The sequence below is a fragment of the Balaenoptera ricei genome, chromosome 3, assembly GCF_028023285.1.
Source record: "Balaenoptera ricei isolate mBalRic1 chromosome 3, mBalRic1.hap2, whole genome shotgun sequence".
NCBI classification, from domain to species: domain Eukaryota; kingdom Metazoa; phylum Chordata; class Mammalia; order Artiodactyla; family Balaenopteridae; genus Balaenoptera; species Balaenoptera ricei.
Genome location: NC_082641.1, coordinates 147,025,195 through 147,051,898, shown reverse-complemented (window position 1 = coordinate 147,051,898; position 26,704 = coordinate 147,025,195). Strand labels below are relative to the sequence as shown.

At 42.5% G+C, this 26,704-nt stretch overlaps 1 protein-coding gene across 4 annotated transcripts in view; it reads right to left on the bottom strand.

The window, feature by feature from the left end:
- Positions 1-26,704, bottom strand: part of TENM2 (teneurin transmembrane protein 2) — a 998,550-nt gene that overhangs the window by 399,749 nt on the left and 572,097 nt on the right. For 3 of the 4 annotated variants that reach the window (XM_059917647.1, XM_059917648.1, XM_059917649.1), the window contains exon 3: positions 12,537-12,746. The exons of the other annotated variant lie outside the window; for it this stretch is intronic. In XM_059917647.1, coding sequence (XP_059773630.1) covers positions 12,537-12,746 — 210 coding nt within the window. The remainder of the gene's footprint in view (positions 1-12,536; positions 12,747-26,704) is intronic. 4 annotated transcript variants of the gene reach the window in all.

Here is a 26,704-nt window from a genome sequence, read left to right as displayed (position 1 = left end):
CCTTAACACAGGGTGAAGGTGGGACCAGATGGGATCTAGAACACAAGTGGAGGAAGGCAAGAGGAATGATGCTTCTTCCAATGTCACAGAAATAAGACAGGAGGCTTTGAGCTCTACTCTGACGCCCAACATCTAGTAGCTCTGTCTTGCTTTGTATTCAGTTGGATTCTGCTGTGGGTGAGTTGTGTTCCTCCAAAAGATATGTTGAAGTCTTAACCCCTGGTCCCTGTGAAAATGACCTTATCTGGAAATAGGGTCTTTGCAGATGGAATTAAAATGAGGTTATACTGGATTAGGGTGAGCTCTAAATCCAATCACTGGTATCCTTATAAAGAGAGATTTGGGGACCCAGAGACACATACAGGGAGAAGACAGCCACGTGAAGATGGAAGCAGGGATTGAGCTATGCTACTACAAACAAGGAAAGCCAAGGATTTCCAGCAACCACTAGAAGTGAGGAAACACAAGGAAAGATTGTTCCCTAGAACCTTTGCAGGAAGCACGGACCAGCCAACACCTTGATTTTGGACTTCTAGCCTCTAGAACTGCAAGAGAATACATTTCTGTTGTTTTAAACTACCCAGTTTGTGGTGCCTTATAACAGTGGCCCTGGGAAACTGGTATAGATGCTAAGGCCATGCATTTACCAGGCTAGTTTCCCAGATGATGACTGTTCCACCAAAAAGTGATCAATAGAAACAACTATCTCAAAAGCACCATCAACTCAGGAGAGCAGCTACTAAAAAGAATGAAGAGAGAAATATTCCTTAGATCCAAGGAAGACAATAGATTGGACAAACATGCATCTTTTCTCATCATGCCCTAGGGTACCTTTTCTGTTCTTTCTAACAGTGATCAAGTTCACATCCACAATCATAGATGATCTCAGACGTAAAAACATTACAGTGACCTTCAGTCAACTGGCCCAAGTTGGAAGACTTTAACTGGGGACGCATCCACCTTTTTACTGCCCCAGTCTACCACTGTCCTTTGAAAGCTAGATCAATAAGTCTGTCTTAGCTCATCTCAACATGTACCAATGGCTAAATGATACAAAAAGACCAAAGAAATGACCCTTGTCTAGAAGTGGTGACAACTTAATGTTGACACAAGTGACTTCTATGCATGAAATACCAAGAGAATATTACAATTCAGAATGTAATGAGGTACTGAATTGAATAAGGCAGACTATAATCCTTGTGCAATTCTGACTCTGGCTGGAGTTGTGCTGAGTTGGTTGGGAAAGTTTTGGGGAAAAGATGGGACCTGTACTTAGATGGCTACTGGGTTAGTGCTGAGGAGGAACAGTCATTAGGATATCTTCTCTGTCTCATGCCATCCTAAGACTGGGATTTTTCAGCAGGGCTGGGGGCTGGGTTGGGATAAAGCTCTAAAGCCCTAACAGCTCCACAGGGCTCCCTAATAAACAGATACAAGACAAATCTACAGATTTGATGAAAATGCTCCAGTGCCCAACCATTCAAGTTCACATAGCCTGGTATCACCTCAAAGACATAGCCTCTAATCAACATACGTTTATTGAATGAAAATATGTCTGATAATATTAAACAGCTACCATTTGGGGTTCTAACACTGTATTGTTTTGCGTGACCAATCTCTTGTACTTTCTTTTAAAATTCTTTTCTTTTTGTCAAAAGAAAAAAATGCACATAGTTTAAAGAATCGAATAGTTCTACAGCGTTTGCTTCAAAAATAGCAATCCTTCTGCATCACCACCAATTTCTTCTTTCCCAGAGGCAACCACATTTACCTTTATTTTAGCTGACTATTTTGGTATTTATATCCAGGTCTATAAATAACGGGCTTTGCTGCTCTTTCTTGCATTTTCAATTTTAGGCATTATCTAGTAACTTCTCACTAGAAAAAGGCAGATCTAGGCTTCTTCTTCTACCTGCCCCGTCCACATATGTACTTTTCCATCGCCCCATCCTTCAGATATAATGCTTAGATCATTATTCAGTGTTTATGAGCTGAGCCATGTAGGAAATGATAACTATTTTTTATTTCTTGAACCAATTTTTTGGGAGTTGCCTTTTAAAAATTTACTTAAATTTCTATATACTTATCATGCTAGAGACTGATTTCTTTGTTCCTGTTGTACTGCTGATTCACTATGTATCCTTGGGCAAGTTACTTAACCTCTCTGTTCCACAGTTTTCCCATCTGTTGAACAGGACATCATACCAACCCACAGCATAATGGTGTCAATGTCCTACAGCCAAAACACCACTAGGAACATACTGTGGTCAAACAAAGATGGGTTTATTAACTCATTGCAAAGAGAGAGAAGATACACAGCAGGGCACAATGGGGTGCTTCAGTAGAGGGTATCAGAGAGGGCTGTGGTCAGTGATTTTAGGGAGGGGCCAAAGAAACCGGTTCACTCTCCATTTGGTGCTGTCAGTCAGTGGGAATGATCCTGATTGGATCGCAATATATTTCGTCTATAGGAAGACTGACTAGAAGAGGCTAACACTGCCATTGGTAAAGAAAGTACAGTCACTCATTTCAGCCTGGAGAGGGGGGTGTTGTGTACTTTTCTGTTTGGGATAGTGACCTGGTTTCTGTCTGTGTTCAGGCAAGATTATGAAGTGGTCTTGCTTTCACTTTATCTCACTTTATCCCAACCACAGAGAGGTCTTGATGAATGTTGGTATTTGGTAAGCTTGCTTAGGTTCAAGGGGAGAACACCATGACCTAGCTGGGAATGCCAGGCCAGCTCCTAACAGCACTTATGCCCAGATGCTAGTGTCAGGCCAATTCCCAGCGTCAAGGGCTGATTTTCTTGTTCTCATTGGTAAGAAGGATTAAATGAGCTGCCATCTGTAAAAATCATTAAGACAATGGCTGCTATAAAATAAGCCCTTACAAGTGTTTGTTATATGACACTAAATGCACAGGGTACGGAAGAGAAAATAGGTAAGTGGGACAACATCAAAATTAAAAACTTTTGCACATCAAAGGACACACGACAGAGTGAAAAGGCAACCTCCAGAATTCAAGAAAATATTTCCAAATCATACTACTAATAAGTGATTGATATCCAGAGTACAGGCAGACCTCAAAGATATTGTGGATTTGGTTTCAGACCACCACAATAAAGCTAATATTGCAATAAAGCAAGTTACATGAATTGTTTTGTCTACCAGTGCATTTAAAGTTATCTTTATGCTATACTGTAGTCTATTAAATGTACAATAGCATTATGTCTAAAAAAACATACCTTAATTAAAAATACTTTATTGCTAAAAAATGTTAACTATCATCTGAGCTTTCAGTGAGTCAGAGTAATAACAGCAAAGATCACTGATCAGGGATCACCATATCAAATATAATAAGAATGAAAAATTGAAATTTTGCAAGAATTACAAAATGTGACACAGAGACACGAAGTGAGGAAACGCTGTTGGAAAAATGATACCAATAGACTTGCTTGATTCAGGGTTGCCACAAACCTTCAATTTGTAAAAAACATAATATCTGTGAAACGCAATAAAGCAAAGCACAATAAAACGGGACATGCGTGTATATAAAGAACTCCTGGGCTTCCCTGGTGGTGCAGTGGTTGAGAATCTGCCTGCCAATGCAGGGGACATGGGTTCGAGCCCTGGTCTGGGAAGATCCCACATGCCGCGGAGCAACTAGGCCCGTGAGCCACAACTACTGAGCCTGCGCGTCTGGAGCCTGTGCTCCCAACAAGAGAGGCCGCGATAGTGAGAGGCCCGCGCACTGCAATGAAGAGTGGGCCCCGCTTGCCACAACTAGAGAAAGCCCTTGCACAGAAACGAAGACCCAACACAGCCAAAAATAAATAAATAAATTAATTAATTAAAAAAAAATAAAAAGAACTCCTACAACTCAACAACAACAAAACAACCTGATTAAAAAGTGGCCAAAGAACCTGAATAAACATTTTTCCAAAGAAGATATACAAATGGCCAATAAGTACATGAAAAGATGCTCAACATCACTAATCATTAGGTAAATGCAAATCAAAACCACTTCACATGCATTATGATGGCAATTATTTAAAAAAAATACAAAACACAGAAAATAACAAGCGTTAGAAGGATGTAGAGAAATTGTAACACTTGTGCATTGCTGGTGGGGTTATAAAATGGTGTAGCCACTATGGAAAATGGTATGGCAAGTCCTCAAAAAATTAAACATAGAATTACTATACGATTCAGGGATTCCACTTCTGGGTATATACCCAAAAGAAGTCAGAGCCGGTCCTTGAACAGATATCTGTACACCAATTCTCATAGCAGCATGAATCACAACAGCCAAAAGGTGGAAATAACCCAAGTGTCTAGTGACTGATAAATGAATAATTAAAATGTGGTATACAGATACAAAAGAATAGTATTCAGCCTTATAAAGGGAGGAAATTCTGATACCTGACACAACATGGATGAATCTTGAAGTCATTACACTAAGTGAAATAAGCCAGTCACAAAAAGACACACATTGTGTGATTCCACTTATCTGAGGTACCTAGAGTAGTCAAATTCATAAAGACAGAAAGTAAAACGGTGGTTGCAAGGGGCTGGGGTGAGTAGGGAGTTAGTGTTCAATGGGTAGAGAGTTTCTGTTGGGAAGATGAAAAAGTTCTGGAGATGGACGGTGGTGACAGTTGCACAACAATGTGAATGTACTTCATGCCGCAGAATGGTACACTTAAAAATGATATTAAAAAAAAGGTAAATTTCATGTTATGTATATTTTATCACAATGTATTTGCTAAAGTAAAAAATAAATAACATCAAACCTGATCTCTCTTCCATCTAAATCTCCTTTCAAGATATTCAGATGCATCAGAATGTCCTTTAATATTCATGACAACTTTAGGAGTTGTAGACTTTTATTACTGTTTTACTGATAAAAAAAAACCGAGGCATAGATGAAGTAAGTCATTCACAATCACAGTGTTAGCAAGTGGCTGAGCTATGATTTGAATCCAACTAGTACAGACTTCACAGAGTCCACTCTTAAGAATACAGTTATTCTTCATTGTTATTTTGGGGAGGGGTTTAAGAGATTTACCAGGGACTGGGGTTATAACTTCTGTTGAAACTGCCCATTGATAAAAGAAATCTATCTTTTCATTTAATAGAGCACTGAGACATCTCTAGCAAGGGACTGGGACCACATTTTTAAATGGCTATTTAATATTATGCGAGAAGCTAGTTAGAATTAAATGTAGTCTTGAAGAAAAATTGGGAGAAGCTGAAGTTCTGGGTAAAAATTGTTAGGGGCAGGAAACTGTTAAGATGTCACATATAGGACATCTTGTATGTACCATGAAGCCAGGGACAGAGATGGAGAGGTAGAATGTACACAATGCTTATCGACCTCGGGAATTTTGTCAATAGCAAGATTATTTGCTGAGAAGAAACATTTCACTGCTGTATGTCACTTCCGTGCTGCGCATCTCCAAAGGAATTATCTGTCCATCTTGCCTGTGTGCTCATTTGCACTGTGGTGCAGAAGAGAAGTCCCAGCCCTAGCTGGGCTGGAAATTGGTGAACCTACAAACTACATGTTTGTGTGTGTGTACACATGCACACGCAAGTGCATTACAAGAAGGCACAAATAAAAACAAGAAAAGGTCCAACCTCTGTTTAGCAATGTCAAGAGAGTCCCTGAGAGCTATCAATTCCCAATCTCAGAGTGGAAGACCTTGTTTCAGAGGCTGGGGTGAGGCTCTCTGGGAGCCCAGGTCAGTGGTACAGGTGCTTGCTTTTTCTGCCTGCTGGGATGGATATTGACATTTTCAACCAAGTGTCATCAGACCCCAAAACCACGCTTCTCAGCTTCTGCAGGGAAACTGCAGGAGCTACTTTGCGTGACTGTGTAGGTCTCAATTTTGACAAAGCCCTAGAGGATGGGGTGAAATCCACACTATGCAGTAAGGGGGGTTTGGGGGGGGCCTATAAACGTGGGGACAGTCTGGTCCAGCTGGATGCAAGGAACTTACACACACAAAGAATGTTACAGCAAGAAGGGAAGCTCAGAGACCTTTTGGGCCAATGCTCAACCTTGACAGGTAGGGAAACCGAGGCACAGGACTATTAAAGATCGTGCTGTGAATTGAATCAGGGACAGAGTATAGAAAAACTAAATTCTTCAGCTTCTACTTTAGAGCCTTCCCATTACACTTATGCTTCCCAAACTTGCCAGACCCTGAGAATCATCCGAAGAGAGGAGTGAAATCACAGTTCCTGGGTTCCTCCTGAACTTATTCAACCAGAATCTTCTGGAAAGAGTCAGGGGATATGTGTGTTTGCCAAGCAGTGGAGGTGAGGAGTACTTTGTGATGCTGTGTCAGTTTTTTCCCAACCTTTTGAACACTGTAACTCATGCCCCTTAATGCAATGCGTTCATTGCCTTTTGTTTCAATAAGCCACACAAATATTTTAGAGGTTAACATTTAACAGAGGGGTGGGGAGAAAAGTCTCTGGAATTAGGAAGGTTGGGTTTGAAACCCAGGCCCTTCATGTCCCAGTTTTGTGACTTTGGTCACTTAACCTCTTTGTGCCACAGTTTTCTCATCAATAGAATGGGTATGATGGCAGTCCTTGCTGCACTGGGATGTGGTGGCGGTTAAATGAAAGTACATGAAGTAAGGTACATAAAATGCTTAGCATAATAGCTAGCGTGGAGGGAGAAGGCGGCCTCGGGCTGAGAGCCAATCCCATGGGCTTTGCATTTAGGGCAAGAGTAGGGGGTGAGTGTGCCCACCCCAGCCCTGAGATGGCATCCAGGACTCACTCCATGCTGCTGGTACGCTGGGAACCCCTCTGGAGGAGAGGCGGCCAAACCACTGCCTGGAACCAGAAGGGGATTACAGGTAGCTCTGAACATCTGACCCCGACATCCAAGTTGATGGAGAAGAACTGGGAACCAAGGGACTCGTGCATAAAACAAATCCAATTTGGGAGAGGAAATGACGTTTGGACTCGATTTCCTGACCCCCAGATCAAGGGTGAAGAATGAAATCTCTCCCAGACAGGCAAGGCCTCCTTTGACTGCGGCTCCCACCTGGGGCCCCCTCTGGGGCCCTTACATTGGCTCTGCCACTACCTGTCGTGATATGTACAAAAAGTATTTTTCAAAACCTTCTCATTTAAAGACGATCTACAAAGTTCTAGAGTATCGAAAAACAGACAAAACAAAACAAAAAATAGGTATATTGAATATGTTTTGTAAGATAAGTATATTTCCCTGAGCTGGGACAGTCTAACCTGCCTTCCTTCCCCATTATGATCCATTTTCTTCATTCATACATGATGAAAAACATTACATTTAGCAGTTACTGACGACACTAATTAATTCACTTATTTAATAAATACTTATGGAGCATCCATTGTGGATTGACACCAGGAATCCTCCAGCGGAGGTTTCTGCATAATGAAGTGAAGCTAAGAGAAGAAAGAACAGCCTAGAAAGAACAGACTGAAGTTAAAATGCAGGACCTTAAAAGAGGTCGGATAAACAGCTTCACAATGTAGAACGACTTCTAAAAGAAAATGACTTCTTATTATCAGCACAGCCCAATCATCCATGTGCATAAGAACTGCTGTGAGCTATTCAGGAAATCCTAAACTAAATTAAATTATAGCGGGCATAATCTGTTTAAGGAGGCAAGAAAATTTGTAACATATGAAAGGAAAAATTCTTCCCCAAACCTAAAATACACAAGGGGAAGACCTTTCATTAACTTAAAAAATTTCTGTGCACCCCCCTTCTTCCTCATCCCTCATCCCTCATCCCTCTTCCAGCCCCGTGGATGGTGGGAGAAGCCAGATGAGTGACGCTGTCTAGGGCAGTGCTTTAGTCTTCAGGAGAGGATGTCATTTCTAACTTCTCAATGGCTGTCAAGACAAATTTGTAACATAGAACATCTGCTTTTCAGGTTCTGGGGGGTGACTATCACCCCAAAGTCGGCTAATTCCTGTAAACATTTAGTTATGAGCAATGATATTTAAGGTCTACTGTCTATGGGGCATATGGTTTACACACTCCTTTATAGAACTAAGGTTTATGGATGGACCAAGTCAAGTTTTGCCCTTGGGCTGTGCAATTTGGGCGCATTAGTAGAATGGTTTTTTAAATGGAAATATTCTCTATGGCTTATGTGGAGGGAGGTTATAAGAAATTTTGACAGGATATTCTTTAGCATATGAATGATGGCATGTTTCTGAGAATCGTTCATCTGGAATGCACACATCATCTCCTGTAAGAGAAATTTCTTTCTGGCCTCACTATGAGGATTCACAGAATTTCCCTGATGCTGTCAGTTGATTGGCTTTTATCTCACAGATGCTGTGCATCTTGCTCTTTCTCTTTTTGCTTTGGTTTCTAGGAAGCTGAGAAACAAGTTTTCTATCTTAAATAACGAAACAGGACTTTATGTATATAAGCCTACATGTACGTTCTTCCCCCTAGATTTTTCCCTTTATCCTTACTGTATCATTTTATAGTTCTCCAGTTTTTAAAAAAAATTGCGATAAGCTGTCACAAATTATAGGGAAGATGTAAGGAAAGGAATGAATGAATGAATGGATGGCTGAATTATTGAATGAGTAAAGGTCTTTTGCTTTATGATGCGAGATACATAAGAGAATCATTAAATTAGCTAGGCAACTGAATTCCTGAACCACTCTAGGGAACCGGGAGCTTGCTGGTTTTGAAGTAGTGTGTTCTTTAGAATTAACCAAGTCGTTGCTTTTTAAAAAAGAGCTGGTCGGTGCTTTGTGACCACCTAGAGGGGTGGGATACGGAGGGTGGGAGGGAGGTGCAAGAGGGAGCGGATATGGGGATATATGTCTACGTATAGCTGATTCGCTTTGTTATACAGCAGAAACTGACACAACATTGTAAAGCAATTATACTCCAATGAAGATGTTAAAAAAAAAAAGCTGGGCACCTTCAATGGACTTTAACAAACTGACACTCTCCAGCAAGGACAGCTCCTTTGCCACAAAGAACCTATGGAAAGGGTCCTGGCAGAGGCACACTGGTTACATTTCTTCTGTATCATGTGATGTTACTAATGAGTATTCCAAACTCCTTTTATTTAGACTTTCAAGAAAACGAAAACTCAACCTTCTAGAGTGGAGGAGGTAAGCCAATGCTTTTAGACCATAATGTGGCTGCCCGGGTATTTTCTGCCTCATATTCTGATAGCAAAGTGCAAACCCCATTCTGATTTGGAAGGTAGTCTTATTCGTCCATCTGCAGGAGCCTCTATTATGCTGCCACTGAGATCCAGATTTTTTTCTTCCAGATGAGTTATTTCATAGATTTGAAATTATGCTGCTACAGACAAGAAAACATCTCTGAAGCTGACCTGCCCTGGCAGAAGGTCAGAACACAGGATGAGCCACTTGCTGGAGATCAGCTATCTGGAAGAAAATGCTTGAGGGGATGGGAAACGCTCCTCTCCTAAGCATCTCACTAGCTGTACCTGGGTATCTGTATCTGCACGATTGGCATAGATTGAAGGTGAGAGCAATTTGGCTGCAAAGGTGCCAAGGTTTTAGTACCGTCCACTAAAGAATGCACTACAGTCATAGAAAATAATGACAGTGGAGCCATAAAGGTGAAGTTTTTTTGTTGCTTTGAGGAGGTGATTCATGTTGTCAAAAACGTTTTAGTTGTGTAGTTTATGTCCAGTTTGTCTCTTTAGAACAGAGGCTCTTTGGGCAGGAAATGAGTGCAGTCACTCTCCTAATGGTGGCCTTCACTGACGCCAAGTCATAACAGCAACAATAAGAGGATAGCAGGAAATAATTCTTTTACTGTCATGTATAGGCTGAAGGTGTTGGAAGGGGTTTTATTTCACCTAAGAAAGAGGCAAAGACCAAACCGGGCCAGATCTTCAAAGCACAAGGTCATTGCCAAGAGACCAAATGCAAAAGTTCTGTGTTATTAACCAGCTAAACATAACATAATCAATCACATGGTCGCTTGCTTTGTGCCTCCACACCGACCGAAAAATCCAGCCCCGTTTCATCAAACTCAATTCAGAACACCCAGGCGTGACTCTGTACTTTGCATCTTCTGTGTCAAATTCTATTTTCAATCCTTTATGTCAAATTTAAATTCATGGCAACTGCATTCAGATCTTGATAGAATCCCCAATTTGCCCTGGACCCCAAATCCATTCCGCAACACACACACACACACACACACACACACGTGAGCACACACATTTGAACTTGATTTGCACTCACTTCAGCGCTAAGCCAGAGTCAAGAATTTTGAATGGCTGCCTGTTGGCCGGAGCTTTAACCACTTCTCAGATAAGTACCCCCCTGAAAACAAGGATATTGCACACTGGTGTCTTCACCCCTCAGGTGAAGAAATCATATCAGTGTACTTCTCGTGTGGGATGAAAATGGACCCTCAAATTTTCTGTGGTATTTTGCCCTGTTACTGAAGCTTAAATTGCTATCAATCTTAAGTGAGCTGAACAAATTGGTGTGAGTGATGAAAAAATGGATAAGTTTGACTCTGAACACACACATCTGTTGTGTCCACCAAAATGAGGTCTTGATTAGGCAGAAAATCAACAAAAACTCCCTATCAACCATTTACAATCTGATGCAACGTCCAAAAGAAAAGAAATCACTCACAGCGTTATTACTAAGAAAACATTCTAGAGAGCCCTGAGATTAAGAACTGACCCCTCTTATGGAAATCAACTTGGCTTGGGTATACATATATGCATAAAAGGATATAGTTTTTAAAAGCTCATTTTCTTGCTAATAACCATCTTTTTAAAAAAGCTATCAGCAGGTGCACCTCATTCCAAAAGCGTCTTGTACTTTACAATACAATATTCATCACAATTACATAGTATGAAATAAAAAGCAGCAAAACATAAGCGAGGATAGTTCAATTAAATGCAACATAATCTCTGCAGCAAAAAAAAAAAAGATCCTGTAGCTAAAATCAGGTTCTGATGAAAGAAAAAAGGGGAATATATTTCCACATATTTTTAATTATATAGAATTTCCTCCAACATGATTTTTCATAATATATTCCATTAAGTTAACATCATATTTGAAGAAAGAGCATTTTCCGATTTCATTCTAAGCCTGATTTTGAGCAATTACAGTGTCATTGTTCTGCGGTAGAAAGGTTGAATTCATTTACTGTGTGGTTATGCTAGTCATGATTGATGTCTCTTCTGCAAATGATAAACCAATCACCCCAATGATGTAATGTCATTTTAAGAGTGCCATAATCACATTTCTCTCAAACTAGAAGTTCTGATGAGTTCTAATAAAGATTTATGGTAGATTAAAGGCCTTTATAATATCAACAATGGATTGCTCATTTGATGAGAGATTTGATTAGGTAATTTTTTTTGAAAAAGAATATGAGTTTACTAAATATATCAGGCCTGGCTTTGAAGAAGGGCACAGGCCATCATAAGTAGCAGTACATCATTCCATCTCCTGAATGAATCATCTTAAATGTATTTACGAGGTCCTCTGTAATTGTAGAGGTTGAGGCCACTGGTGGCATATACTCATGGGTGGAGCCAAAACACAATCTCATCAAGAAACACTCCTGGCATGGAAAGCTCTGGATTGCTTTTGATGGGATATGCTAAGGAACACCACGAGTGGCCAACTCAAAAGATAACTCCAAAGCCTTGGGATTGGAAGCAATTAATTTTTGCAAATGTCTCTCCTTGGGCCCATGGGTGCTTAACCCTAGATATTGCTCAATCCTACACTCACATGTTTTGTGAACATACCACCAACAGCAGAAATTGTGAACATGCCACCAACATTCAGAAATCTGGAGCTGAGGCGGGCACCACAAAATCCTCAAAAGGGGAATGGAACGCTGTGACCAGTCCCTTTGCTCTGTGAATGTGAAAATCACCATGAGAACCAAGGGATTTAGAGGCAGTATATATCATGGTACCACGCGATCAGCTTGTTAATTTCAAGTGAAGTGGGACAAGTAGAGGGTTAGAGGAGAGGTCACCCCCCAAACACTTCAGACTTGGCCAGACATTCAGCATTCATGTCAAGGGAACACATTTTAATCACAAAATCATCTAAACAAGCAAGAAAGAGTCAGAAGCCAACCATCAAAAAAACAAGAGATCTGAGATACACACACACTGAGGCACGTGAGGGTGTCCGGGGTCACCTGGCTATGACCAGAATTGGAGTAATACAGCATTCAATATTCCGTCGTCTCTCTGCACTTCCCCCTTGAGACCTGCACGCTCTCACATGCAGCGGTGGGCAAATTCCTCCCACTGAAGGAGGCCCAAACTCTGTTCAGGTAAGCGATGCCTCTTCAGTAACTGCAGCCTTTAAACAAACATACTCTGGAACTGCAATGCCACCAGACGACAAGCACGCTTCACCTCCTCACTCCCCACACCACCTTCTCCCCAGCCCTTGTTCCAGGGTTGTCATTTCACAGGAGACTCGAGACTGTCACACACACGACACGTTCAGACACCACAGTTTCCTTACCACTGCTGGAGGCTTGCTGGGGCCCTGAGCATGCTCTGAGCAGGTATGAATTGGGGGAGAACTCCTCATCGGGGTTGGTGTCCATGATTTGATGGGAGGTGTTGCTGTCTAGCAATGGCATCTGGCAGCTAACTGGTGGAGGATTATGGGAGCTAGGCAGCTGAGCAGATGGGAGGAGGCTAGACGAGGATGTAGGTGGGATGGGACGACCTGGGAAAGAGGACAGAGGGGTCAAAGGTCAGCAATGAATGTCATGAGAGCAACCAGAGAAAGTTACATTGCAACCGCTTCACAATACAAATAGCCAAAAAAAAAAAAAAAAGAGAAAAAGAAAAAAAAATGCTCCAGATGTATTTTTTCAAGTGGTTTGAGGTTTCTCCAAATATCCAAATTCATACGACCGTAGTTGCGTATTTCAGAAAACGGGCATGAGCGGAAGTATCCATCTACACAGCTGAAACGGAGTCAGTCAGGAACACATCCACTTCCTTCTCTCTCTCTCCTGCTATGGTCCTAACTGAAGTCTCCATCATCTCTCAATGGACTAGCTCCCTGAGGTTCTCCCTGCTCCCACTCTTGCCATACGCCATCTATCTCCCTTTGTCTCTCTCCCTTCTCTCCAGCAGCCAGAATGGTATTTTAATGATAGAAATTAGGTCATGTCACTCTCCTGCGTGGCACCTTCCAATGGCTTCCCATTGCCTGCAGAAAGAGACCCAAACTCCTTATGATGTCTTGCATGTCTCTCCTGCTCTGGCACGAACTGCCTCTCTCACTCACCTCTGGAAGTGGTCCTTACCACACGCAACTTGGCCCCTTAATCTCCAGCCAATGTGCCATCTTTATTTCTGTTGCTTGAACTTGCCACACCATTCCATCTCAGAGTTGTCACACTTCCTGTCTCCTCTCTGTGGAACATTCTCCCTTACTCGTCACCTCACTGATACTCACAGGCCTGCTTCTTCTCTTCATTCAAGCCTTCCCTGTTTGCCTTCTTGAAAACTGCCCACTTACCTGCTCCATCCTACTAGCCCGTTTAAATTTCTTTAAAGCCCTTATTACTATCTGAAGGTGGATATATCTATTTATTTTATTCACCCCTGTATCCTCAGTATCTTCCTAACAAATAGCACCTGTTGAATGAATGAACAGATAAATAAGGTAGACTAAAACCAAGTTAATTAGTTTGGGGAAGAAGGGGAGGAGAAGCAGAGAGGGTGACGTATTTGCATCTGGAAGAATTGGCCCGTGCCACCACTCTCTCCACCATGCGGTTCTTCTGGATATCACGGGGGAATTCCTACAAAGAAAAGCCACATCAGGCCACGGGGAGAAGCAGCCATCCTGGCAGGAGGTACGGGCAGTGCCTTGGAGCTGGCCTTGGGTCAAGAAGTTCTCCTCCCGCACAGAAGGCTGCTGCAACCTCTATTTTCCCATGACAGGGAGCTCCTGGCAGCCAAATTGCTGAGTGAAGATAATCGCCATGTGGACTTTCCCCTGATTCACGCTTACGGCTTGGGGTCCTCGCGATTGCTTGCCTGCTGGTTTGTTCATTTGGGAAGCTCAGAAAATGAGCCAAGAGCTGCAGCCCAGGGGATACGCCCTGAACTGGGCGTTGCGGAGGAACGGGTGAGGTATTAAGAAAGCAAACTTACGAACCAGGCTAGAGTTTCCACTCAGGCAGAAGGAATCTGTTTCCCTGCTTTTAGATGCGCTATGTGTGTGGAGGCATTTTCAGGCACCTCAGATGCATGTTAATTTTTGTCATCGCTTTTGAAATTGTATTTCCTGATCAACTGCTCGGTGCATTAAATGCTACTTACTGATAGACCATTGTGAATGAATAAAATATATGAGTGCCTCCAAAGGGCACTCTGCTGGATGCTGAGGATACAAAAATAAATAAGACATCATCCCTGCCCTCAGAGAGCTCACAGTCTAGTGGGAGAGGTAGAGAGTAAAAACACATCATTTCAATACCACATGATAAGGAGCAGGATGGTCTCATGTAAGAACATGGTTCTGTGGGGACCCAGAAAAGGGACACTTGGTTCAGCCTGGCCAGGTGGAGGTACTGGTGGAGAGCCAAACAAGGATTCCTGGGAAAGGTGGTGTCTGGGCAATCTTCAAAAGAAGAGGAAAGGGACTCCTAGCGAGAGGAAACACAACTAACAATAGCACAGAGGCATCAAACCACTAGCCTATTACCCTTTTTGAGGGTGGGAGTGGCAGAAAGAGAAAGGAAATAAGGTACCCTTAAAGCTTAAATGTTAGGGGCTCAGTAACACAGTTGAAGAAGAATCATCCCTGAAACAGATCAATGGATGAATGAAGTTTGATTTGAAATATTTAATTCATTCATAACTGTTTGGGAGCCATAGAAAAGGCATGACATTCTTGTGAGATGATCTGGCAAAGGTAGACTGAATACATCAGTGTCATCAGAATCAGTACTCTCATTTAATCAACGTGACTTCCCCCCAAAGTCTTCTTCTAATAACAATACTACCATCATTATTACTATTTTAACTGCTAATGTTTTTGCACAATGACTATCTGCCACTCACAGCGCTAGTCACTGTACGTAGGTTATCTCATTTAATTCTGAAAACAGTTCTATGAGGTTACAATGATTATAATCCCCATTTTGTAGATGAGGAAACTGAGACACGGCAAAGTGAGATTGCATAGCTAGCAAGTGACAGGGGCCAGGTTTGTCTATTCCCAAATCTACCCTCTCACCCTGTCTGCATGGTGTTTGCCCAAACAGCATGGTGACAAAAAAGGAAGACGGTGACATACAAGGAGGGGAGGTGATGGACAGGAAATCATATTTCCAGTTCCCCATCTCCCCATCCCAAGGCACTCTCGAGATTTCAAATAAGAAACATTTCTTTGAATAACCATTGATAGCAGCTATCAGCCGGCAGAGTTCAAAGTTTTTCTCGTAATTTTTTTATGAAGTTCAAAGTGGCTCTTTCACCGCCATGTTACCCTCCAACCTTCTTCAAGGCTCCTGGTTGCAGAAGCGTCCCGACCAGGGCACTGTGAAGTTGGCATTGATGTCCACTTAGCAGCAGGGCCCTGGCAGGAACAGATTTTAACTCACAATCAATAGGCTTTAAAGTTTGTATTATTGAGGCATATCTGAAACTGCATGTTGAAGAACAAGGATGGCTGGGAGCCAATTTTTAAATTCCTCTGAGTGACTGAGGTGGAACTGAAGTCCAGGGGCAATTTTCCAGGAGCCTGATATGATAGTTGCTGTGAAATCATTCTTTACATGAACTTTTTGAAATTTTGTTCAGCATGAATTCATTTCCTATAGTACAGACAGAGCTGCCTTTTAATTTACACAAATACAGACAAAGCAAGAGCAGTCCTAACATGCTGAAAGCACTGGGGTTATTCCAGTGTACTGGAATACACATCACAGAATTGTCTGATTCCTGTAAAATCCATGCCCCCTTAAAATCTATGCCTTGGTAGCGCCTTAAATTCTCTATCTGGTATCTACCACTACTTGGGAAATTTCTCAGTCCCTAGATGTGCCCCCAGTCAAATTGTATGCGGTTCTCTATTTGCTATGTCATTTGCTAATTTTGTTCACTTATGCTACATTTTTCCCCATGACTATTACAACTGACAGAGACCATCTGTACAGACACAAACGGGTTCCAAAGTACAGGGGAGAAAGCTGGAACTTATACAGGCTCACTTTATAGACCAGGATTTCTTACTAAAATACTTAGCGTGGGATGGGCATGTAACCAGGGGCTATGTCCTTACCCGGTTCCTATTCTATGCACTATGGGGGCTCCCCGACCCCCAAACTATTTTCGAAGTATCATTCTGAATGGGTATAGAGTCCACGGCAAATATACAGAAAACTGGGTTTAATCAATCCGTTAAAAAGCAAGAGGAAACACGCAAAGGCAGCAATATGTCATTCATTAAACTCATATGGTCTTGTATATGTGTGGGTGTGTATGTGTGTTTTCCAAGATCCCCATGTAAATCAAAGTCTAATTATCTGTGTGATTGGATTCCCCACGACCTTAGAAATGGAGACCAATTCAAATTTTGCTAATTTATCTGTTTCCAAATGAATAAGATTTTGTGATGGTTTCAACTCCTAAAATTTTTCTGATTGAAAGACCTACAGCCAGACAAAACAGTTCCACGTGAACTCTGATAGATTGGGAGCGGCTGTCTGGAAGGTTGTGTTGAGAATGATTCTGAGGACTCCCGGGTTTCGGTGGTATCACCACTTAGAAAAATCGTGGACAAGGAGTGGGGGAAAGGTAGCAGATGCACAGAGCATACTTGCCATCTATGCTCCAGGACTTCATCCATCATCTGCTTCAGTCACACCTGAAAACATTATCCTACAGCATCTGCGGTTTAAGTCACATTACTTTAACTCCCAATGTCTCAATTACAGCTCTAGTTTTCTTCTTAAACTGATTTGGATCCAGCTTCAGTTCTGCCACCCAAGATTAAAGGGCTACAATCTCCTCTCCATCCCCAAAGCAGTAAGTATCATCCATGAAATTGCCTCTCTGCCCAACTGTTGATAATATATTCACTAATTTATGATGGAGGACATGTTGCAGATCAATCCCCAAATTCACTTCAAACGAGTTCCTTTTTCAGTCAAAAGATTAATGGCCAGCTGATATTAAAATGTTCTGTGTAGAAAATGTATAATTGATCTATGCAAGGGACGGGGTGTCAGGGTATTTGGTGGAGTAGAGAGACATGGATGGGAGACAGTCAAAACAAAAGAAAACAAAAAACAGCATGAAGAATAATTACGTATAAAATAATAAGTTAAATGACCTCATTACCAATTATACATGTGATCTTGCTTTGTGCTAAGCCAAGTATTTTACATGTACTCTTCTCTTTTTACATTCACAACTTTTCTATGAACAAAATCCTATTATCATCCCCTTTTACAGGTGAAGAAACTGAGGCTTAGATGGACTAACTTTCCTAACATTGTACCACTAGCAGAACTGGCTGGGATTTGAACTCAAGCATTCTGACGCCAAAACCCAAGCCTTGAATGGTCCATTCTACTCTTGCCCGTATTAGAGAAGCGTGATTGTTAAAAAACGAACAAGTTGTGAACCCCAGACTGACTGGCCCTCTTCTGGAAGGCACCATCGAGGTCATCCTAGGTGAGGTAATTAACCATAAACAGCCACAGTGATTGCTCACACACGATACATGATTTATAAAGAGAGAAAGCAATTCTTAAGTCAGAAACGGGAAATCCTCTGCAGCTTTGTACGTTTAAGGATTAATAAAAATATAGCTTTTGTGTTAAAGCTGAGTATTGCAAAAGGACTGCATTAACAAAAGCAAAACAGTTGGTTAGAGAATTTAAACAATGGTCCTAATGACAGTTCCCAACACTAGCTATTTTATTCAGATGTCTGTCTAAATTATCCATTTCCCCCCAAATGGGGTTTGTGAAGTCCCTGTTTTTGACACAGTGAAAAGTGAGGCATGTGACTATGTATGTAAATAGAAATAATTTCAGTGCTTGAGATTATGCCCTCCTTTTTGTTTGTAGTCAATGAATAGTTGAGGGATGTGGTCCCACTTTCTCTGGAGTTCCACGAGAACATCGTTCAGGAAGGCGCATTAAATCTTTTAAGCTCTACCTAGTTCTGCACATGGAACCTGCAGAGGGCTGTGTGGCGGGACAGCCTTCAAGGTATGGCGGGCTCGGTGAGGCACCGGGCCATGGCAGTCACGGCCACCACCACATCTGCTACAAGGTACCCTGGCAACAAATCTAACCGGACTCCCTACCTCCAGCTGAAGGAACGCGGATGAAGCCACTGCACATCTATTCAGCCTATTTCATGCGCTAAGTACCAGGCTCGGGGATTTTTCACATGCCCTTCCACAGTGATCACAACAGCACTGTCTAAAGACTCAGGGATGTTAGTAACACACCCAAGAGGCAGAACCAAGATGTGAACTTCAGTTTGTGTTTTGCCAAAACTACAATGGGCTCTTCCCAAACCTGGAGTTGGCTCACATTCCAACTCACCTGTTAATTGGCGTCATCATCCAACCCACCCCATTCTCATTTTCCACGCTGCCCCAAATGAAACCCTGGACTCCAATGGATGTGATCATACAGTGATGTTTTGCAAAGGTGTATTTCTGCCTTCCTGCCTGCAGTATTCCTGTCTCTGTACTGTGCAATCCATCCTCAGTTTCTTGGCCTACCCGCTTTTATCTGTCCTCCAAAGCCCAAGTGGGGAATGGAGAGGGCACAGACTTTGGAGCCTGGCTGACTGAGCTCTGCCACTTTCTGTGTGAGTTTAAGCAACTAACTTTACTTCTCTGGGGCTCTTCGATGACACTAACTTCACATGTTGCTGTGAAGACTGGAGATGATATACGTAAGGCTGTGTTTGACACATGATAGGTGCCAGGGACCCAGACGGAGCCAATGGCACTTGCAGCTTATCGGTTCCAGTTGGTTCACAAGCACCTACTGTGTGTGCATGGCCGTGTGACAGTTATGGGGTCTTGTCATTCTTTCCTCTTGGGGTTGAGTCTGGGAGATGGTGAGGCTGGAAAAATAAAGCCGTCTTGCCACTCAAGGGGAGAGGCTGCCTGAGAAAGGGGTCTGCAGGGAGGAAAGCTGAGGTGTAAGATGCGGGGAGAGAGATTCTGATGGCATTGTTAGGGTACCTGGATTCAGCCAGGATTAACGCAACGCTGCCAGTAAACTTTTCGATATATGAACCAATTTAGTCTCCACCCAACCCTCTTTTCTTGTTTTGGTTTTTCTTTAAGCCAGCTTCAGTTGGTTTTTGTCACTCAGAACCAAAAGCATCCTGCCTAAAACTGACTACCAAGCCAAACTGAGAAAATGATCTGGCCAATGCCATACAGTTACTTACTAGAAGACCTAGAATATATTTCAGTGCAGAAGACCTCCAGAATTATGAAATGTTCATGTTTCTATAATAGGACTGTCTTCCTATTAAATCACAAGAAGTTGAACACGTGGGGTCCCAGAGAAACAATTGATGGTAGGAGGTCCCTTGTCTGTTTATAAGAATATTGTGGGCATCAGGGAGTGGGGGAGAGATGCAGGCAAATGGCTGTCTCCTTGTTACCAATCAAGCACGCCCTGCAACAGCTTTCTGTCCTTGGCATTGTAGAGAAACTCAGATCACTTTCCAGCTGGACTGGGCCTTACCATAAATACATTGATCTTGGGGTAGTGAGAGAGACTCACCCAAGACTCAATTTCTTGCCTGCATCCGAAATTTTAAAAAAGAACAGAGATAGTAGCTTCAATCATAACTGTAGAATGCAAAGTGATTTCAATGAACAGAGCATCTGAAAATTAAAATATAGGCATGTACACACATATATGTGTATTTTTACATCATATTATGTGTTTCTATTCCCTGCAGCAGCCTGCATATATTTAACATATATACATGTTAGGCTAGATCAGTCATTCCTAACAGGGGGCAATTTTGCCCCCTGGGGCAGGGGTCCCCAACCTCCGGGCCGCGGACCGGTAGCGGTCCGCAGCCTGTTAGGAATCCGACCGCACAGCAGGAGGTGAGCGGCGGGCGAGTGAGCGAAGTTTTATCTGCTGCTACCCATCGCTCCCCATCGCTCGCATTACGGCCTGAACCTCCACGAAACTGGTCCCTGGTGCCAAAAAGGTTGGGGACCGCTGCCCTAGGGAACATTTGGCAATGTCTGGAGACACTTTGGTTGTCACAATTCAGCGGGATGCGGGTGGGGAAGGGAGAGGATGCTACCGGCCTCCAGTGAGCAGAGACCAGAGATGCTACTGCACATCCTACCACGCGCAGGACTGTCCACCACAACAGAGAATTTCCAGCCCCAAACATCAGCAGTGCCGAGGCTGAGAAACTCTGCGTCAGCACGTGTGATGGCTTCAGATTAATATCCTTTAGGTTACATGGTCAGTTTCTAAGTAGCTCCTTTTTCTCCAATTGATAAGAATTCGGTTGATACTAGAAGGAAATATTAGATTCAGTTAGCTCTTCCCCCTCACCCAAGAAACCTTCAAGCAAATGAGTTTAAGTGGCAATTGGGGAATTTAAGTTAAAGAGAGGGAAAACTTCCTCAAAGCAAATCTAATTTGTCACTGAGGGACGTTGTAAGTTGCCTTTCTCCGGAAGTGGGAGAGACCTGTTCGTCAAGAGAGAGTTGGGCTGCCTTTACAGACACAAGAGATTCAGGGGAGAATGTCCCAACTCGTGTGTAGGTGAGTGAATCTCACCTGAGGAATTTTCACAATCACCTCTTATGTCTTCTCAAAGAGGCAATATTGGCTTAACTGGGTTTGAGCTATTCCAGATCAGCCCATTTCAAGTTTTTCTTTTTACAGCAGAAGACATAATTTCCCTCTTCACTCACACTTCACTGAACTCACTAAAGCCCAGTTCAGCATCTTCTTGAAAACAAATGGTTTTCAGATGGCCCTGGCAAAACTACCTCGATTTCGCACAAGCTATTATACATAATTTATCGGAAGAGTGGCAGGCTGTTGGACTTGCCCCAGTTAAAGGGCCTCTTTCAGGAGCTTCAAGCATGAACTGTCTTCACAGTTTGGGGCTCCATGCCTTTGAGTGTCATTCCTAGATCTCACTGACAACTTGCCTGTTTATATATCACATCTTCCTGGCAGCATTGCACTTTGGAAGGTGTCAAATATAGATCAGGCTCTAGATAGAGGGGAGAGTTTATTTTTGAAGTAATATGATTTCTACAACTTTTTTTAATGCCAGCCTTTTCATATTCATGAGATGAAATGCAGTGAATCTGTATAGATTCCCCCTTTGAGGACACAAATCTATTTCACCTGAAGCAACACAAATCTTTACCGAAAGGCAAGGGATCCTCAGATACATTCTGACCAGAAATTCCTAGTTCCTTGACACATGCACCTTAATTACATCTCTCAGCTCCTTTAAAATGAGATAGCATTACTATTTTGCTGATGTGTAGTTGTTTAGATCAGTGCTGTCCGATAGAACTTTCTGTGATGACAGGCATGTTCTAGGTCGATAATGTTTAATACATGTGATTATTGAACACTTGAAATGTGACTGGTGCAAACGAGGAACGGAATTCTTAATTAATTTAGGTTTATATAGCCACATGTGGCTAGGGGCTACCATACTGAATGGCTCAGTCTAGGCTATGGTTCTAGCTTCCCCGTAACTGGTATCCCTCGCTCCTGTGTTTCTCCCCTCCATTCAAGAGCCAACATATTTCTGAATATACAGATTCGTTCCTGTCACCCTTCTTAAATCTCCCAGGACTCCCCATTGCCTACATAATACAGTTCAAACTCTTGCATGGAATTATCTCTTGCCAGACGCCCTCATTTCCTATATCTTAACCACATCAAAGTAACTGGACTACTGAATATCTATCTTCCCCTCCCAACCCTCCTCTCTGATAGTCTCAATCTTCTCCTGCAAACCTCCGGAAAGACTCGGCTCAAGCATCTTCTTTGTAAATCTTTCCTGATCACTCCACCCACTGGTTACCCAGGACATACTTCTATCATTGTACTTGTAATATGTTAACATATTTATTTTTCTAAATGTCTGGCTCAGGACTTCCCTGGTGGTGCAGTGGTTAAGAATCCACCTGCCAATGCAGGGTACACGGGTTCGAGCCCTGGTCCGGGAAGATCCCACATGCCGCGGAGCAACTAAGCCCATGCACCACAACTACTGGGCCTGCGCTCTAGAGCCCGCGAGCCACAACTGCTGAGCCTGTGAGCCACAACTACTGAGCCTGCGTGCCACAACTACTGAAGCCCGCGCACCTAGAGCCCATGCTCCGCAACAAGGGAAGCCACCGCAATGAGAAGCCCGCGCAACGAAGATGAGCCCCGGCTCGCCGCAACTAGAGAAAGCCTGCGCGCAGCAACAAAGACCTGATGCAGCCAAAAATAAATAAATAAGTAAATAAATTTATTTAAAAAAATTCTTAAATGGCTCATTCATGAGACTATGAATGACTGGGTAGAAATTGTGGATTATGCACCTTTGTATCCTGGAACCCAGCCCAGAGCCTGTACATGGTAAATAGCAGTGCGATTGGTTGATTATAAACAATTCACTCCATGAACATTTACTGGTTGTATATCAAATGCACATGGCATTGACTTCACTGTCGGGTGCAGTGGCTGTTGGTCTTGGGTTTTTGGTGCCTCTCGGTGGGTAAATATTTTGCTGAGAAGAATTGATTCTGATTTTAAATGTATGTTTTCCTTTTAATCAAGTAGCTAGAATATTAAGTTACTGCTTCATCTGGTGCTCAAAAGAAGACAGCAGTCTGTGACAACCTTGGAGGAAAAACTGACTGCTTGATTTATTAAGAGATAATATGTCAGTATCCAAGGTGGCGCCTTTCTAAGGAATTCTCCAGGGTGGTGGTATGACCATATTTTTTGGCTTGGCTGCTGACCCCAGAACCTAACCCCTGTGTAAGATGTACTCCCACTCTAATTATGAAAGCTTCCTACCCTAGTGAACTGCTTGGGAGGTGTGACCCAACACTATCCAAGAACACAAGATCAAAGTGCTAAATGCAGTCCCTATGGTGTCATGAGTAACACACAGAAGATACACTGGACTGTTTCCCTGCCCTCCTGGAACCTACATTATAGTCTCAAAAAAACTTAGTTGGGGGAGAAAACTTTTAGAGAAAGACTTAAAGAAACTGTATGCCCACGTCAAAACTTAATTTTCAAAAAGCTTCCTTGGAAAACATCTTCCATGACATGTAGGAATCCATCTTACTTTTACGTTCACTCCTTGGGTTCACGGTACACGGACATAATACTATTGCCAATTGCTAAGATTTGTTGAGCTCTCACAATGTACCAGGCATTATTTCCAAGCCCTTTACATATATTATTATATTTACTCTTATAACAACACATTAGGGTAGGTAATATCATCCCCATTTCAAAGGACAGAAGACTGAACTAAGAGGGGATAGGTTGTTTGAAGAATTTGAGCCCAGGCTCTAGAGCTTATAACACTGCATAGGGAATGACAATGGAATTTAATTAACCATTGTAATGACAAAGTACCCATCACTGATATGACAGTATGATTGCCAGTAAAACCAGACTGAAGTTTAACTTGGCTCTGCCATTGATTTGCTGGGTGAATTTTGGCAAGTCACCTAACTTTACTGTTCTCAAATGTTTGATAGGTAAAATGTATATAAAAATACAGATTATTATAAGCATTGAGTGAGACATTTATATAAATGTTCTGAAGTAAAGGGTAAATATTATCATCCACTAGAAGGGGATGAGATAGATGTCCTAGTCTCCTTTTCCAGGATATTTTGAGGAATAAATAATATCATATATAAAAGTACAATGCAAATGGTAAAGTGCTCTACATGTGGTAATTGTTTGTTCTCATAATTGGAAGCTTTCTTTTTCAAAGGCTGTGTTTGCAGATAGCAAACAGTTCTCAACTGTAAGTCTGTATTTTGCTATGTGCCTCAGGGGCAGCAAAGATAAAGCATGGGCTCTAGGTGACAGACGCTTGAACTAGTTCATCTCTCTGCTGCCCAGGCTCACAGTATCCCATCCATTCCTCATTGAATGGTCCTTGATAAGGTGCTAAAGATTAGAACCACCAGTAACCAAGAGAAAGGCTGAAAAGCTCCCGTTCAAAGAATGTAGAAATGTTTGAAAACTAGAATGGAAAGTTTAAACTAGACTAGTACTAGGTCTAGTTTGTCAGGAGACCATGGATGTCATACACATTAGTTCATTCCTTCCCTGAATAGTCGTTTCAAAGTCATTGCCTTGTACACAAAAAATCCCCACTAATAGTACAGTTAGAGTTAGGAGGCCACGGTTCCTATTGTGGCTACCTCAGGGCTTGCTAGTTGTGTGACTTACAGTAAACCTGTAAGTCACAGCATGCAATATTACTGCACCATCACATAACAGCACCTAGTACTCATAAGCAATGTGATGTAGTCTCGGCCACAATCAAACCCATACTCCAGTGGAGGAGACTAATATTCGTAACCTTTTTTGAGCATTCACAATGTTCTAGGCAGTGTGCTTAGCACATTTCATGGTTTGTAATTTATGTAATCCTTCCAACAATACTATCTGGAAGGTACGATTATTATCCCCATTTTACAGATGAGGAAACTGAGGCTTGTAGAGATCAAGTGATTGGACCAAGGTCATGCAGTAAGTAATGGACAAAGCCAGGATACTAATTCAGATCTCTATGATTAAGGACTGCATGGCCACAAAGAGTTATTGCAACATTAGTGAGATAAAGAGAGAAGAGAAACTAATTCCAATTACGATAAGCCGGGAGGGCAGATTAGAAAGCGTAGCAGTGTGGGGGTGACAAAACAATCTGTAGGGAGCTCTCCTTCAGCTCTAAAATTCCACAATTTCTAAATATCATCTGCCCACATAACAAGTATGGAGATCAATAATTGGGTCAAGATCACAGGCGAGGTTGCGTCCTAACAGAAATTCACAACCTGACTTGCACCTTCCCCATCTTCTCTGAACCTGGCTTCCTTTTTCCATGAAGGTCAGAATGAATCATCAGATTTCTCTTTTCAGGCACCGCAGGGTCCTGTTCTCTGAAGGCTCATTTAGAATACTCAGGGTAAACTATGCCTCCATGCAGATAACTGAAGACACAAAAAAATGGCCTTAGAGGGGCAGGAGGAAGCCTTAAGGGGGAGAAAGAGGAGAATTAACTCCACAACTGGGAGCATGATAATCACGCCTACCACACAACCCAGCCACACGGGCTTCTCAGCCTGAGGACTGGCTGCGAAGTGACTGATGTGTGTCTGAAATCTCACCTTGCTACACTGTGGTTGACAAGACATGGAAGGGGAGATGTTTCAGACTTTCCACAATACCCAGGCATCCTAGTGGCCTTCCGAACAACGAAGATGTCTTAGTTCAGCTCGTGAGAAGTTGTCTTGTGTTCGTGCATGCGCACATCAACACATTCTTAAATGGACTGGAGTCAGCAAAATTAATGCGCACCCCCAGGACACTGTTGGCCAAGTCTCTATTTTCATAAATAATGCCTTTCTCGCCTTCTACAAGCCTGTTTGAAGACCTGCAGTGCATCCTAGCTACAATTCAAAGCCCATCTCATGAAAGCACCTCCACTGTCAGCAATGTTAATGTCACTTTAAACAGTGTGAACTGTTGCTAAATGTGTCAGGAAACAATTAGATAACATAAGAGGCATGTTTTCTCAGTGCACAGAGAAATATATTATGCAGACGGGAGATAAACGCAAAGTTTTCTGAGCTCCGGCATATTCAGCACTCTCCCTCTCTCTTTTTAATCCAACAGAGAAATTGTTTGGCAAGACTCAGCCCTGTTTCAAACACTTGGAGAAGGGAGAAAGGCCTGCTTTGCCTCTGACTGCTGTTGCTTGAGCCCTGTGTTATCAGGCTCAGCGAGATACAAACAGTCTTCCACTCAAATTAAATGTGTGCTCTCCTAATTAGCATTATAAATATAGGTTTCTGTGAGCCAGGGTTGATAAAATTACAGTGCTGGGCTGGAAAGGAACCGGCAGCTCTCCCATGCCAACACAATGGCTGCAGCGTTTGCCCGGTTAGAACAATGCCTCCAGAGCCTGCCCCCATCATCGGAGGTCAGCCTGGGGAAGGAAGGTAAATTCCAAGCAAGCTGACATTAGGACAACGGCCAGGCCCAGATGCAATCTGTTCTTTGTATGTGATGGTATAAGGTTTGGCCTCTAAGCTCTGGGGAGAATGGTTCTTACTGCAAAGCTTCTTTGTAGAGTTTTGTCATCTCCACCACCGGTGGGATTCCAACAGGGGCCTCAAAAGCACAGGCAAAGACTAACTAAAATGGATTTTCCCCAGGTCTCCACCCACAATCGCTGTCCGTGGTTCTGAAACCTCACCAAGCACTAGGAAACGGTTGCTTCTTTCTTCCCACCCCTGAGATGCATCTGCCCAACTTCTTGGGGGAGTTTTGAATTAGTCAAGGGAATCGATGGAGGAGAGAGAAAGAGAGAGAAGAGGAAAAGACTAATTAAAGAGATGAGGGCAGAGTCACGGGAGTAGGC